This window comes from Leptodactylus fuscus, chromosome 3 (genome assembly GCF_031893055.1).
Source record: "Leptodactylus fuscus isolate aLepFus1 chromosome 3, aLepFus1.hap2, whole genome shotgun sequence".
NCBI lineage: Eukaryota > Metazoa > Chordata > Amphibia > Anura > Leptodactylidae > Leptodactylus > Leptodactylus fuscus.
This window is the reverse complement of record NC_134267.1, coordinates 147,446,514-147,463,695: the sequence shown is the minus strand read 5'-3', so window position 1 is coordinate 147,463,695 and position 17,182 is coordinate 147,446,514. Positions and strand designations below refer to the sequence as shown.

At 41.3% G+C, this 17,182-nt stretch overlaps 1 protein-coding gene across 5 annotated transcripts in view; it reads left to right on the top strand.

Annotated features, from left to right (window-relative positions):
* Window positions 1-17,182, top strand: part of TNK2 (tyrosine kinase non receptor 2) — a 101,632-nt gene that overhangs the window by 24,929 nt on the left and 59,521 nt on the right. The window contains exon 1 of one of the 5 annotated variants that reach the window (XM_075268500.1): window positions 10,996-11,396. The exons of 3 other annotated variants lie outside the window; for them this stretch is intronic. In XM_075268500.1, coding sequence (XP_075124601.1) covers window positions 11,199-11,396 — 198 coding nt within the window. In that variant the 5' untranslated portion in view covers window positions 10,996-11,198. Of the gene's footprint in view, window positions 1-10,995; window positions 11,397-17,182 lie in introns of those variants that run through there. One more of the 5 variants, XM_075268498.1, reaches the window with a different exon arrangement.

Sequence of the window (17,182 nt, the reverse complement as noted above, 5' to 3'; positions counted from 1 at the left end):
AGGGGACAACACATGAGAGGTACTGTGTGGCACTAATAGAGGTTTAGAAAATGAAAGCAGTGGCTTCTCTTTAAAATTATGGTTATTGCATAGTTTAATCGAATAGGTCATATACAAACTGTCATAAGGTTCTGTTCACATTGTACTCTTCATTGCAGACTGTAGGATGTTTGCCTGAACAAGTACAACTGCATCACTAAAAACAGTGGGAACTGTGGTGGAGCCGCACAGATCCAATGGACCCTAAGTCAGTACTTCTAACTTTCAATGCATCTGGCAAAGCATAGTGACTTCCATTATTAATAGAGCATAACTAAGTAACCTAAATCTGTTTTATTGCAAAAATTAATAGGAATCCAAAATGTCCCAGATTTATATAGACTGAAATGTGCATGTACTTGTTTGACAGCCTTTATCTATACATAGGAAAGGTCTAAATAAATTATCTAATTCTGATCTTAAGATAATTGTGACTGAGATTAATATAGTTACCTACTCATAGATGTTATCTACAACTATTTTTAACACAAGGGATGGGCTTAGGTGTATAGGTCACATGACTGCAGGTTAGATGAGACCAAACGTCCCTGTTGTCAGGTTTGTCGGCTACATTTTCAACAACATGGCTTAGCTCTGGTAGGTAAGACAATTATTAAGTTAGAACCGTTGTAGCTTTTGCTTTATTTCTGACTATTCAGTGATTATGGATACAATGTATAAGACGAACATTGATCAGCCATAACATTGATTTTCTTGTGACAATGGCTCCTGTCTAGAGATGAGATATATTAGTCAGCAAGTGAGCAGCAAGTTCCTGAAGTTTATGGGCAGGTTTGATCATCTCAGTGACTTTGGCAAGGGCCAGATTGTGATAGCTAGATCACTTGGTTTTTGGGCTGTTCCAGGTTCTTTAACATACTTTTGTTATCTGTGTCACATTAGGAGAAAAACTACTTTTAAGCCTATGCAAATGAGGCAGTTGGTGCAATGGAGGTGGGCATTCAGCCCTGAGACCACTGTTCTTGTTGCTAAAATAGGAACAAGTGATGTCATAGCAGTGGGAGGATCCTATCTCACTCATAGGCAGGAGATGGTAGAGGTCTGAGTGGTAAGAGCTGTGCTCCAGGGAGCTGAAGACCCACCCACGATGCACCAAATGGCTCTTTTGTATTAAATCAGATCTACAAATGTGACATACATAATAGAGATATGATGTTTACCACTATTAGGCGGTGTTCACAATTGCGCCCCTGTGCGCTTTGTATCAGCCTGCCGGGTTTCCGTCCTAAGCCTCGGAGAAACTGCATCAGGGACGGCTTCCTCGGCAGACAGTTTTAAAGTCCATTCATTCATGCGTTTTAAAAGCAAACCGCCGGTATCCGTATGCAGCCTCTCCATGGGGAAAGCGTTTTTTTTTATTTTTGCCAGACACAAACTCGGACATGCAGGACTTGCAGGAGTATGCTTGGGAAGGTGGTAGCCTTCCTTTAACATCACATGGATGACCTGATGCATGTTTGTCTCTTACCTGTCAAAGAAATTGCACCCAGGTTTACTTTGAGGAGAAAGCAAACGGACAGACAGTGTTATGTTCTGAGGAAAGATTCTGCTGGTAAACCCTGGGTCCTGTAGTAATGTGAATGTTACTATGACAGGTATCACCTACCTAAATGTTGATGGAGCCCATGTACACCCCTTCATGGCAACATTCCCTAATGGCAGTGGCTACTTCTGGCAGGATAATGTGCCCTGACTGCCATGTGAATATTATTCAGGACTGTTTTGAGGATAATGGCAAACACCTCAAAGTCTAGCCTAGCAAAACACAAGAATAGTCCAATCCATGGAGCACCAATCTGACAATTTGCAGGATTTAAAGGATCTGCTGCTAATATCTTGGTGTCATATATCACAGGACAGAGGTCTTGTACAGTGCTTAGAAGGGTCAGAGGTGTCTTGGCAGAACGAGTGGGACCTAAAAATATTAGGCAGGTGTTTTTAATGTTATGCCTGAAAAGTGTTTGTTTCTTTTGTAGGTTAATAAATATGTACTGCTACGGGTCCTTGTAATACATAGTGTGGTAACCACTTCCTAATATTTCCACTGATATGTTGTGTTGTCTTTTATGAAGAGTTAAAAGATACTTGCCTGTTTCTTTGCAGGTTCATTGGATATATTTTTGTAAACACACACACACATTCTTGTATAGTATATCTGCACCCTTGGAGACACTTTTTCCCTTTGTGTCCATTGCCTTCTGTGTATACACTCTAAACGTTCCCCGCCACTCATGGTTACATGTGCTTCCTGTGTGCATGTTTCACCTTTCCCTTCTGCATTGAAGTGTGCACTGAATGTAAAGTAGTTGGTGCTGCATCACTTCCCCCACATATTATTTAACCATTTCTTCTTGGAGTCTCTGAAGCTGCACTTCACTATTCTTCTTATATTTGGAGCTGCACAACTTAGGACCACTTCAACTTGTTTTTGTACAACGTAGGAGACCAACTGTAGACTGTGTGCGCCTACCACTAGATATTTCCATATATCTTGTAGTATAAATGAATTTGAACACTTTCTTCCATAGCATTCTCCAAGCGCATCTATTAAAATTTTAGCTGCGTGCTGCCCCCACTAGAGATCTGATCTCTGTACAGTTGTACACGGCGCCTCTTCATCTGGGAAAGAGCCACATATACTGTAGTAATATCTGTAGTTGATCTGTATTACAGATTTTAAATGTGGCGTGTGTTTCAATATTTGCAAATCTTCAGGTGAAATCTGCAAAAAAATACACTTGTAAAAATTTTCATTGAAATTAGCAAATTGTGCCTTGTGTTGATGCACCCTAAGGATGAGTTCACACGTGCGCCCAAGTCTCTGCTGCAGATCTGCGGAGAGATAATATAGAAAAACTTCAGCTACTTAAAATGTTTTTGAACCCATATTTAAGAATGCAGCGTGATATATTTGGCTAAGCCATGCATGGGTTGTGTCTTTTATATGACTGCATTACATTTTTCAGCAAAGAAATGGTGCATGACTTTAATGTTTTTGCCACATTTATTGACCCATCTTTTAGAGTGAATTGATGGCCCATGTAATGTTTAGCCCAGCTGAACCACTCTTACAGCATTATAGTTATTCTACTGATGTGAGTTGTAACCCAACCCCAGGTCTAATGTGCCAACAATGCTGTGAGTATAGGACAGAGGCCCATAATCATAGATCACTATAATGCATCATATGGCCGTTTAACACTGCCAAACCTATTGGGATCTTTATGTGATGTGGCAAACAGGACTGGTTGTGATAGGGTTAGGGATGTTCACTATTAAGTAGTATTTTAATTAAGGCCCCCTGAGATTTTTCTCAAGCAAATGCTAAATGTCACACGTGCCTAAAAAGGGAAGTAAGAGCTCCATGATGAGGATTACGTAGGTGTTATTAGAAGAAAAAATACGGTCTAGTCATTTTGTTTGTTAGTGGTGAACAGGAGAGCACTGGTGTGTCGCACACTCCAAGGTAATTCTATGTGGGGTCTGCTACTAGGGTGCAGTCTTTGCTGTATATACACAATTGAACTTGGATATCTTGCATGTAAAATGCTTGTGCGTCTGTTACAGGATGTGACACAAGTTGTACGTCTGCTCCAGAGATTTCTATAAGTTACCGCTAGCATTATAATTACATTATGGTTTCTGTACATGAAATGATTCCATTAGAAGGATGCAGAGGTTAACCCTCCATAGCTAACTGTGCCTGGCATATCTCTGCATGTTTGTTACAAGGGTCCATTATACATATTACATGCATTAGATGGACAGTGTCATTGAGACATGGCTGGCTACTAAACTAGTTGTACAGACTTGAATCATGGAATCAAGCATAGTTCATTTATTATTCTGTTCAGGTTGTCTATTGTACATCAGACTTTCGTTTATGTCACTGTTATTTCATGCATGGCCCATTGTGGTCCTTTTATTGGTAAGTTGTTATGGTTTGTAATGCTAATAAATAGAGATGAGCGAGTAGTATTCGATCAAATACCTCTCTTTGCATAGTTATTGGTGTACTCGGTCGAATACCACACGTTAAACATTCGATTCCCCTCCCAACTTCCCTGGCGCTTTTTTACACCAAAAACTATGCAGTGGCGGTATTTGATCGGATATACTTGCTCATCTCTACTAATAAACACTGATTTAACAAAAACAACCCACTTTGTCATACAGCACTTTTTTTGGGTAAGTTCACATGGCGGAAACCTTTTCTGCCGTGTAACTTTTCCGTGAGGCTAGCCGCAAGTGCATTGGCATCCCGTCGTGGCATTCCGCTCCAGATTAGGCCTGAAGGAATGGGCCTAATCAGGAGGGAGTCTCAAGCCTTGGGAAGATAGGTCATGTCGCTTCTTTTTCCAGCTAGCTGAAAAAAATGGTAGCGGGAAAAAAAGCGAGTGACTCCCATTGAAATGAATGAGAGACGATTTTGAGGCGGATTCCGCGTCAACATCCGCCTGCAGAAAACTTTGTGTGAACATTATGGTGCTTCATTTTACTAGTCCACTGAATTTAGCTGCCATTATACACAAAGGGTGTTTTTATTATGATGGCTTAGCCTCTGTACATTGACATGTTTCTATACATAGTGTGAGAGAGTGAAGGGTGTGGTCTGGGAAGACAGGTATGTCCCAGGCAGGCACCTAAAGGATATATGGTGAGACCCACACCAGGGAGGTCAGCTGGGTAATCAAGGCCTGATAATAGTCTGTGTGTGAGGACTAGGAGTGTGTCACCACACTGACAGAGCTGACCTGTCCAGACCGAACCTACAGAGCAGGTACTGTGCCACCCACCGTTGTTGCCAAGGTGGGAGTCTGGTAGCCATCCTCCTGTATAGACAGGGAAAAGTTGTCCTATGTTTAGTTAGTTCTCAGCTGAGAAGGTTTTTTGTTTATTCTTGCCTTTACCAAGGCAGTGAATGCACTGCAAGTGAATAAAGCCTGAACCTGTGTGCAATCCAGTGTCTGTGTCCCTGTTTCCTGCACTGCTACAAGCATCTACCTGAGCGATTCCCCACAATAGATATATATTTCTTTAAAGGGCATAAGGTGCTGTATGACAGTACATGTATTAGCCTCTGTTCAGCTACATCGGATAGCATACTGGGCTGGGCTGTTCTCCCCTAGAAAATAGCTGTGCATGCCTTAGTATTACAACTTTGCAATATGGGAAGGTTGTACAACGCCCCAACAGCCTCCAGATAATGGCTTGTTACTCTGCATATCTAAATTAAAAAAAAAGCCAAGCCCTAACACAAATTCCCCTATTACATAACTAATATGTAAAAATAGTGGCGGCTGGAATCATCCTACAGCTGGAACTTGCACCTCTTAGCTATTCTTGGCATAGCCTGTGGATATAAAAAATATAGAAGCATAACAACAATTGCTTAAAGGGATTCTACCACTAAAACGCTGTTTTTTCTGCTTTAGACGTCAAATTAGCCTTTAGAATGGCTATTCGTCTCTTACCTTTAGATGTGATCTCTGCCGCACCGTTTTTTAGAAATACCGTTTTTTACTGTTATGCCAATGAGTTCTCCGCAGCAATGAGGGCGGGCCCCAGCGCTCAAACGGCGATGGGGGCGTCCCCACTGCTGCCTGAGACCCTGTCTCCAGCGACGCCTTCTTCTTCACCCTCATCCTCCCCTTCTCTGTCGTCTTCCTTCTTCGTCAGCTCTGACGCCTGCGCAGTCTTGCCTTGCGGCCTTGAAAATATGGCTGCCGGCCGGCATGCGCAGTCGGCTCTACCAGTATCTCGCTGGCAGAGCCGACTGCGCAGGCGTCAGAGCTGACAAAGAAGGAAGACAGAGAAGGGGAGGATGCAGGTGAAGAAGGAGGCGTCGCTGGAGACAGGGTCTCGGGCAGCAGTGGGGATGCCCCTATTGCTGTTTGAGTGCTGGGGCCCCCCCTCATTGCTGCGGAGAACTCATTAGCATACCGGTAAAAACCGGTATTTCTAAGGAACGGCGCGACGGAGACCACGTCGAAAGATAAGAGACGAATATCCTTTCTAAAGGCTATTCCGACGTCTAAAGCAGAAAAAACTGAGTTTTAGTGCTTCTGACTATTCCATTGAAGTTTACTGTAAGGCACAATAAACTTTCCACAGTGACTGAGCTTGGGTTAAGCGTCAGGCACTTATGATAACATGGCAGTCTGAAGGACGTGTTTGGATACATGGATATCCGCTCCTACATGTGTGTATATGATTAGTGTGGGAATGCTATAAAGCATAAAAATCTGTTCTTAGAAAGGCACCTTCATTCTATTACTCGCGCTTTATACACACAGCTTCATTAGGAGATGTACAATGCAGAATCCTTGTATTTAGGCCACTGTGAAATAATCCCTGATACAACAGTGGATCCTATAATATGCTTACTTACAACTAAGGAAATTGATTTTAATGGCATAACAGATCCAAATTGGCAAAGCAAGCAGCTCTGCATGTTACATAACTACTATTCTTGTTCTGTTGTCTGCCAAAGTATTAGAATTTTTCCTCACAGCGGATGAGGTAGCGAGGTCTTCAGCCTGTACAAGTATTTTCTAGTCTTAGGGGGCGTTCACACTACCGTTGGTGTCCGTTATGAAGGTGTCCGTTTAAAAGAAAAAAAACGGACACCTATCATAACGGACATTAACTGACACTTACTGATGCTAACTGATGTTAATGCGTCCGTTTTTTTAACTGATCCATTTAATGGATCAGTTAAAAAAACGGACACATTAGTATCAGTTAGCATCAGTTAGTGTCCGTTTTTTATACTGTCCGTTTTTTCTTTTTTGCTGTTTATGCTTTCTGAGCATGTGCAGAAAATAAACGGACAGAAAATAACGGACTGTAACTGATGGCTATCAGTTACTGTCCGTTATATGTCCGTTGCCCATAGACCTCAATGTTAAAAAAACGGACACTTTCTGTCCGTTTTTTTCAAACGGACAAAAAAATCCTGCATGTGTGATTTCTCTGTCCGCTTGAAAAAACGGACATGGTTGTTAACGGACCCTCAAGGACACAAATGGACACAAACTGACAACAGATGAAATCCCATTGAAATGAATGGAAATTGTAACGGACACAGCTAGTGTCCGTTGCTAAAATCTTGAACGGACAGTAGCAACGGACACTGCAATCGGACACCAACGGTAGTGTGAACGCCCCCTTAGCTCGGACTTGTAACTCATTTGTCTAACCTTTAATTAAAATTCTCCTTGCAGCTCCTTCACAGTGAAAACATTTCCAGCCTTTTTAATGCATATAAAATAGCCTTTGAACATTTTTATACACAGTTTTGTTAACTTTTCTTTATCTTGTAACACTTCACATGTGTTTTTTCTTCATTTTTCAAATCCTATAGATGGAGATTCTGTAGCTATTCTTGACTTTGGCAACAAAATCTGCAAAAAATAGCTGCATTTCCGCAACATGGGGCCTCAGCCTAAGGCAATGCATCACATGGATTTTCTGCTGAAATTATACTTGTATAGAAACCTTGGATTGAATGAATTGTGCAGCCTCCTTTCTGTTTATCAAACACAGCGCTGTACACTGTATAGTTGCAAAAAGGACCAATCCCAAACCAAATGGTCAGGCCTGATCATTCGGTTTGAGATTGGTCCTTTTTGCCATATTTTGTAATGCCTTGAGCTGATTCTGGTTCCTGCTGCTCCTTTATACCCATGGTCCCATGGTTTAACACTTGATCACCACTAAATATACATACTATGGTAGATGTGGCCTAGCTCACAACTAAATAAGGTGAGAGACTACTCTACATTTGATTTCTACTTTCTCATAGTGGTAACAATATCATACAATGTACCACTCGGTGCTGTCTGTCTTACAGTACACTGTTTAGTGGCTGGGCTTGATATTGCAGTTTAATCCCATGTATTTTAAAGGGACAGAGCTGCAGATTGACCATGTGCTAAGTGGGAAAAATAATATTTAATAATAGTAATCATAATAATTATTCATAAACAAGTCCAAGGTACCCTAAATGTTAGTACTGAAAAGATAGTATGTGACTCAAAATATGACAGAAAAGCTAAGCCATATATAAAAAGCAGAGAAAATCCTGACAGCTTTCCGGGTATCGGTGTGTGTATAGAGACGGCTGTCAATTACAATTGTGGTGAAGAAGTAAGGAGAACTCTCTTACAAGTCATGAAATAAATTCTATCCTTAAATAAAATTCCATATCAAAACATAAAACAAAAGGAAACGCAGGATGTTCAATCACCCCCACCCCTCATTCACCCCTTCATCCTACTTGACAACTGCAACTAACAATGCTCATAACTTCAGTTTTCCCAATGTACCTTTCAGTTTTTCAGTACCAAGTAACGCAGAGAAATTGTTCCATTAGTTGTTGTACGGTTTCCCTATCCGGAGCATGTCCAATAAAGTTTTTCTATATCTTAAAGAAACTCCCAGTTGATTTTTTTTTTTTTTAATGGCTGTCCTTGACCATCTTGTCCATCAACAGCAAGTGTTTTAAGGTACTTTCAATTTTATCCGTTCAAGACACTTGGGATAGAGATAAGCACCCCTTTTGTTGCTACCAGTCCTGAGATAACATCCACTGAATTGTGCGGGTGTAGGCTGGGTTCACACTACCGTTGAATTCCGTTATGAAGAGGTGTCCGTTAAAAACAAAAAACTGGACACCTATCATAACAGACATTAACGGACACTAACTGATGTTAATGTGTCCATTTTTTTTAACTGATCCATTTAATGTAGCATCAGTTAGTGTCAGTTATCATCCGTTAGTGTCTGTTTTTTTTTGTACTGTCCATTTCCCCCCCCCCCCCCCCCCTGTTTTCTGAGTATACGCAGAAAGAAAATGGACACAAAATAACACATGTAGGAGCGGATATTCATGTATCCAAACATGTCCTTCAGCAACTGGTGGCTGCCAGTTACTGCTCATTATAAGTCCGTTGCCCACTTCAATGTGAAAAAAATAACGGACACTTGCCTTGCGTCAAGAATCCGTTTTTTCAAACTGACACAAAAGTCCTGCGTGTAGGATTGTCTGCTGGAAAAAAACTGACTTCTGACGGATTGGGCGTAAACTGACACAAATGGACACTAACGGACACAACATAAAATCCCATTGAAATGAATGGAAATTTTAATGGATTACTGATGGTTGAGCTAGTGTCCATTGGTAAAATCTTGTAACAGACAATATTTATGGACACTACTGACGGCCCCCGACAGTAGTGTGAATGCCCACTTAGTGAAATAACAAAGTGTTTTGGTGCTCACAAAACTGTGACTTTCCAGATATTTTTATACCTCCTTCCACACCAGCTTGGGCAAGTCCATAATCCATTACTCCACAATGGGATACAGTTGCTCATGGGTATCCTTATATATCTTCTTAATGGATTTCCACGAGGCAATGGCGTTCAAAGAAGAAAATTCTGTTTAGTCCCTGTGGGGAGAGCTATGTACTTTGTGTAGGAGAGCTCTCAGACTCCTTAGATGGAAGAGTGCCTTGTCCCCTCTATTCAGTTACTGATATGTCTGAATAAGGCCATAATGTTTGCCATTTGTAACCCTTCCGAGACTTTTAGGCAACTTTTTTTTTTTTTTTTTTTTTTGCATAAACTTTATCTGGGGTATTTTTATTGCCATAGAAAGCTAACAAAAACATGACTACATCTACAACTGCAGGAAAATGAGTAGAATAGATGATAAAGGTGTTCAATAGTTTACATATTATTCCAGTATGTGTAGTTTAGTGTATTTTGTGCTCCATACAGTTCCATTAAGTAAGACATAGGAAACAGAACCAGTTACATTACATGCTCATGGTTTATCTCTTTGTAGACAGCAGTGGGTTACACGCCATCCATTACAATTACAGTAAAGCAATCATGTGGGACATTTCAAGGATCTCTATTATTTCCTGTGCATGTCAATGCCTATAGTGACCAGTATGTGGCAGTCTTCTTTGGCAGTGAAAGAGTTAAGGGGATGTTGACAAACGAGGGAGAGGGACTGTTTTAAATCCCAATGGAGGCTCCCACAGGAAATTAACTCTCCATCCTGCAGTTAAATCTGACCCTTTGGCTTTGATTCAAGTAGTTAGCCATGTGAACACCATAGAGCGTCTGTTTTTAGCTGGACAAACTCACAGCCCAAGTAGATTGTGCTTCTAGGAATGAGCTGGGACCACAGGCTACTCCCTCTGAACAAGTTGTTTCTGAGTGTGCTGTCAGAGGCACAGAAAGGGCCAGGATACACGGACGGACGGACGCTGAGGAGGAAGAGTAGAATCACAGCTACAAAGACGAGACCAGAATTCTCCACTGCTGTCCCGTAATGTAGCACAGACAGATTCCTTCTGGGATTTTCTGCAGTTTGGAATGGGCCACACTCACTGGTCATCCTGGAAGTGTGTAGAGATTATTGTCCTATTCGGGGCCCTAGAAATGTCTGGAGTGGCTCTGACACCGAGGCTTTACTGCTGATCTACTTTTACTTCCGAACTCTTCCCTTCTGATGGCAAACAAGTGACTACCTGGACCAAAGGAGGACATTAATGGCCCCTGAAATGCCCTGCTCTATGTTACTTCTGAATTATTGGTATGGGCTAAAGTGGTGGAGGACATTTCCGTTTGTTTTGTATATTTATAATGATATTTAGTACTACCGTTATGTAATCGCTGCATTATATTTGTTTTTCACAACTTCATCTCACAGCCTCCAGGCAGCTTGGCCAGTTTTCAGCATATGTTTTTCTACTGAGCTTTCATTTTTACTTTTCTACCCTTTTATTCATTCTGGAAAACCTGTAAACTTGCTGGGATTTTATGAAGCCTGTCGTTCTCCACAATGCTGCAGCCATTGTTTGTTTACATCTGCAGCACTTAAGTACAGGATGTCATTTCTGATCCAAAAACTTTTCAGTTTTCTGTTCACAGAAGGCAAATATTTGCTTCATGTCCCTTGATATTTTTAGAAGAAAATAGCTATGCTAAAACAGCATCGAACTCAAGAAGCCACAATATATGTGTGTGTCTCCAGGAACAGAGCCTGCCCTCTCCTACAGGCCTCCAGCCGTCCTGAGATGATTTATCCAATGGGACCAGCGTCTCTTTGCGGATAGTGGAATGTCAGTCACTGGCAGACAGTCACCTCTGTGTTTGCATCTGTTCCCCTGCAAGGACTCCAATGCTTCAGATTTTGAAGTAAAACTTTCATATTTTGTTTTCTTTGTCCATTTGTGGATTATGAATTTTCTAAATATGAAACGTTTTCAAGCATGGAAAAACTCCCTTCCTTTTCTGTCACATTTTAATCTTTATAAAGTAAGTATTATAGAATTTAGAGCTTGGCATATTGTATTTATTTTAATGTTTAACACAGTGTACCCTAGTTAGAATTTTTTTTATTTTTGACATCATAAAATAGCAGTCCTACCTTTTCCGACATAGTTTTCTAATCGGCAAAATTCAGTGACCTAGAACTAACCATTATTTTATGTTTCCATAGTTTTACTAAATTGTGGCTTTATATCTAAGTGCCCTTTCGATTATATTGTGCACACACCTCATATTCCTTTTTTTCATTTGTAATCATTAAAAGACCCATTTGAGATAGTCATGATACTCACATATTCCCAGTCCTACATAAAAGGAACCAACCACCTACTTTGTGATGCCCTCACTGAGCACAGCATGCAGTACTGACTGGCACACCAACTTTAACAGCATGTTATGTATTATATAAAGTCATTTGGTCAAACTCACTGGGGATAAATTTGTTAAGACTGGCGTTTCCTACACCAGTGTTAATCTATTCCCATCCCTACAAGTGCCAGAGTTATCATAATTATCAAGGGACTGTAACCTTATTGCGTGCCTAAACTCAAATCCATGTCAGTCACGGACTGGTGTAGATTTCTGATATAGCTCATTACTGTAACTTATGTTATGTTTCCTGACATATGGTGAGTAAATTTGACGTCCCTGCCCTGGCCTGTCTGAATTCTCGTCCCGCTTCGCCTGCTATCTTAATAAAGTGGGGAATGGGGCGCAGGAGATGATATTCAACATCTTGTGGCCAAAATGTGCCAGATTGAGGCACAATTTTAGACATTTTCCCATCGCGGCCCAGCTGGGCTGTTGTCTAATCTTTGCAGCAATCATCCAGAACTGTTAAAGGGGTTGTCTGGAGAGTTAAAATTGCCTTAATTCATTTGACAGATTCTTCATTAGAAGGTTTGAGACCAGGCTGGGATCTCCAGGTCACTCCATCCCCTCCATATTCTTATGATCCCACAGGTAATTGCCTATGCTTATTTAGGCAATAAGTTATAGGCATCCCCTTAAAAATTCACCTCATCCCACAAGGACAATCTATGAGGGCTGCCTTTACTATAGTCAGCCATCCCCCATACCACCACAGGTAATAACCTATGAGATCAGGAGAAAAGGGAGGGGGCAGAGCGACCCTGGGTTTGGGACTGGCAAGTCTTTAGGTCTATCAGAAAAATTGGCAGCAATCTCTGTAGGAGTTGTGATGGCAGCCATTATGGTTGTGAATTAGTCTTTCTTTAAACATAGACAGTTGGAACGTTAAATGAGTTTTCCCATGAAAGGAAGTTCTCATATCCATAATATCAGTGGGAAACCGACCCTTCAGACCCTCATTGAACGGAGCGGTGGTCGGGCAGTGCACGGCTCCATCCAGTGTGAGCACCAGAGATAGCCAGGCAGTTATATTCTTGTCCGGCCAAGACTTCTGTACCATCCTCCGGCTACATTGTACGGTGCAGGAGGCACTTATGAACCCCTGCTCTTGGGCATCTTGTTGTATTCTGATTTAGCACAGATGACAGGTTGTTTCTGTCCAGCCAGTAGTCTGTGTTCCCTCTAATTCACGAAGAGTTAACGTTAGTTACTCTGTGATGGGCATCTTACCTTAAAGTCATGTCTGGAGCGGATTCCAGGCTTCCCATATACAACCCATTAGTCTGCACATGGGTTCTTGCTCTTAGCCTCTTAGAGCGTGCTAGCGTATTGCTTTTTCTTTGATATTCTGTATTCTGACCTTTGCTTCGACCTCTTAACTGTTCTTCTGGATTCCGATTTTGTACCTAGTTGCCCATCTGGTTCCGACCCCTTGGTTAGTTCAACCTCTAGTTCAACCACCTCAGATTACGGACCAAAAAACGGCTAGCCATGCCTGGATGCTGGTGCAGTGCAGTGCATCAGCATCCAGTCACGGCATTCCGCTCTGGATTAGGCCCAAATGAATGGGCCTAGTCGGGAGGGAAGTGTCGCGAGGAATTCGCCCTTAAGAAAGGGTACAAGCTGCTCGTGGAAAAAGGAAATAACCTTCGCGTCCGTGTCGAAATCCTGACCAAAAACCCCCGTCTGAACCCGGCCTTAGAGGACATCTTCTGCCATATTCTACATCTTATTTCTGCTATTACTGAAGCTCTTCTTGAATTGAATGCAAGCTGTTATAGTTGGGCTCGGCCACTGTAGTTGTACGTCTGTCTCCAGCTCCATATTCTGTATAGTACTGGACCTGGCGTTAGTCCTCTAAAGCAGATTGGTGCAGGGGCTGGGTGTGAGTCATCCACCTATCAACTATAGACCATGAAAAAAAAATCCAAAAAACCCTACTTGTGCATTGTTTTTCTCGATAAGGTATCCCATTTTGTATAGAGCATATGGAAGTTATACTGCACCAATTAGTGCTTGCTGCGTATTGAAAAATGCTGTATGGAATTTGTTTAGCATTATGGCTGCATACTAAGTTTATAGGTGGCACTATTGGAGATGAAGGGCACACCACTGGAACTGTTTATAGAGGACACTGCTAGTTATCAGAGACACTAGATGTTGTCCCATGTTTTGTGCATACCACATAATGTCATGGTTTTTTTTTGTGAAATATGTCAGTGTTATGTATTTGCTTTGTATAGTAGTATTGGTATAAAATGTCAAACTCCGTTTGCATTTACTGGAGAAATAGAAGCTTTATGACTGAACTGGTACCGTGAGAAGGAGTGCCTTGTCCACAAGGGCTTTACAATCTTCATGGAAAGAGAAGGAATACAATAGATTACAATGGGAGTTCAAAAAAAATTATATGTGGAATTGCTAATTAAGCAATATTTAGCTGTATTGGGGCAGAGTTGTTGACACATAGTCATTGCTGTAATGTCCATAACAGACGCCATATCACAAGATCATCTTCTTCCCCAACCACTCACATTAAACTCTACAGGAATCTGGGTAACTCTCTCTCACAAGTACAGTGCAATGTGTGTATAAGCTGTAGTTGGTATAGGCCCCGTTCACACGGGGCAAGAGGGGGCAGATTTTGGGGCTGATTCAGGTCCACGTGGGCACCCAGTCTAAATTCACAAACATTTTGTCTTTTGTTCATTTGGATTACTTTCAATCCTCTACAGAAAGGAAAGTAGTCCAGTTGCTCCAAGAAAGCATATGCTTCCAATTGTTTGCACATTTTTCTTTCATTATTTGATGAAAGCAACCAGGGGACAGACATTTGGGACATTTTTGATACTTTATTTATGTTTTTAACCTGAATTACCCCTTTCCTACACCCTGATATGATAGTACTTGAAGCTAAGATAGTTGAGGCAACTTGACATGGCCTTTGACAATAAAGTGATTGGACAGTCACTACCACAATGCCAATGTAAGATGGTGCAGACACAATCCTTGCTGTAAGAGATGCAGGACATTGATTGGTCAGTCCATTTGGTGGTTTCTGGACACTGTATGCCATAGTTTCACTCATTGGCGTCACGCATTACTCATGTTTATTTTGAGTCCTGACTTCAAAATAAAATGATTATATTTGATTTTTCGATTACATAACTATTGCTATTTTATCATGAGTTAGATGCATTGCTTGTTGCATATATACTTTCATAGGAATTCAATCACTAGATCTTTATTGAATTAGAAGTTTACTTTACTGCACCTGAATGACCATGGCTGTCAGCCATTTATAAAAGAGTTGGAAGAGTCTTAGTCCAGCTGTGGAAAAATAGGAGTTCCCCTTTTCCTAGGAGACAGCTTAGAGATGACTTGTAGGAGTTGTAGGATAACAAGCTGTAAGTGGACAGCTTGTACTGAAAACACCTTGAGAGACTGGATGAGCTAAGAGACCTGAGCGGATAGCTTTCTGTAGAAAAGAGGGCAAGCAATCATTAGTCAGGAATATGGGTTCTTTGCTCTTTGGGGGGCGGCACATCCCAGGTAATAGTGGAAGTGCGTTTTTGTAGCAGTGGCCTGAATACATGAATGGTCACGTTATCTGCCACTATACTACGAGCATCTGACGCAGATGCCCTTTAATGAATACATTTGTAATAATCTACTGTAATGAATAGAACATCACAACAGAGGTCTAATACCGTATATATCAAAGAGCACTACAGATAACATTATAGCAGAAAAATATTGAATAAAATATAACTTTTATTAATATCAGTTAAAATTCATTTTAAAACACTAGTGTCGTCTCACAATGAAGTAAAGCAATTAGAGTACCCTGTGTGTCCATAACAACATATGTAGTATTTCCCATTTCCCAGATAGAGTATAAAGATGACCACCTCCCCTCTGAGTTTTACAAATAAGTCGCAGTACACACAGTACTCGGGTAATTCGGCCAGATACCCATCGATTAGCACCTGAATTAGACCACAGGATCGCTATTTAGTACAAACGTGGTCCTACAGGAGTGGGTTAATACACAATTCAATCTGATTGTTTTCCTACTATTGCCATAACTAATCAGGTGGGCTATCAATGTCTATTATTATTGATTCGCTACAGTATATTAAATCTGCAATACTGTAGCTGTAAAGTCAGTGCCGACATTAGGGTGAATCATCAATAAGGATCTCCTAATAGCCTTAGCTCTATTGGCGCCCGTTTTACTGTTCAGGCACCAGTCAATTGATAGTAAGACTGGATTATGCTAAATGTGGAGACCCAGATAGATTCCCCTAGTCGTCAGCTACGCAGGGCAGATGTAAAGACCGTAGCTTTCGAAACTATAATCAACAAGGCTGTATCTCAACTTGTTTCCCCCGAATCTATGGGTTCATCAGGAGTTAAAGCACTGTCTCTAACATGCTGATAATAATGTAAATGGTCCAAGATAAAGAAAACAAAAAAAGGCTGCAGTGATAACTGCAATTCCCGGCATTGCTCTGATGGTGAGCAGCCGGTACTCGCCAGTGTGAAGATGCCGCGGCTGAGTCTACTCGATCTTATATAGGCTTAGTGCTATGACGCAGGCCAGCCATGCCCCTATCACATGACCCGGCCAGAAGCCAATCACGTTCATTGCTGCGGTCCGGTCTTTCATATGTCACTCCCAGGCGGTGGTGCCTGCCTCCGATGTATACAAGCGGCTGCGATCACAAACATGCCGTGAAGAGGTTTTTTAGCCAGCAGCAGCCAATCTTAATAACGTTATTGGCACATCTTATCCTGTATTTTCTATCAGTTCCACTGTGTGCTGACCATGGCGCCCAGTGGTGCCACTATTCCACCTAACCGGAGCTTCTCTCCATAGACAGTACGATCAGTAGGTACGATCGCAGGGGCCCAATGTTAATGTAACACTCCAAACTGTGTACAATTGTCATGGCTAGTGCTAAACTTCATAATAGCACAATAGTGATTACCTAAAGCTGCTAGTGGTTATTTCCCAGTCATCATGATGGTAATGGTGGTTCCTGTGGTAGCTATTGGGCCCTGATGGATTATCACTATCCCATAGTTATTGTCTTATTTATATGGGATGAATGTAATTAGTCCCCACCTGTAGTGCGCACCTGAAACTATCTACTAACATACAGACCCAGATCAACTGTAATAAATGGACTAGTTCATACACCACTAAACCCTATGATAATACTAGGATATCTAGAATATTAAACAAACATGGAGACATCCATTGAGGATCGATTTCATCCCTATATGCCAATAATACACCAACTCCTAAACCTGGAATGGAATTCAAATGAAGGGAATGAACGATATATGATCATTATCTTATCTTATATATGATCATTCAATCCTTTGGGCTTTAC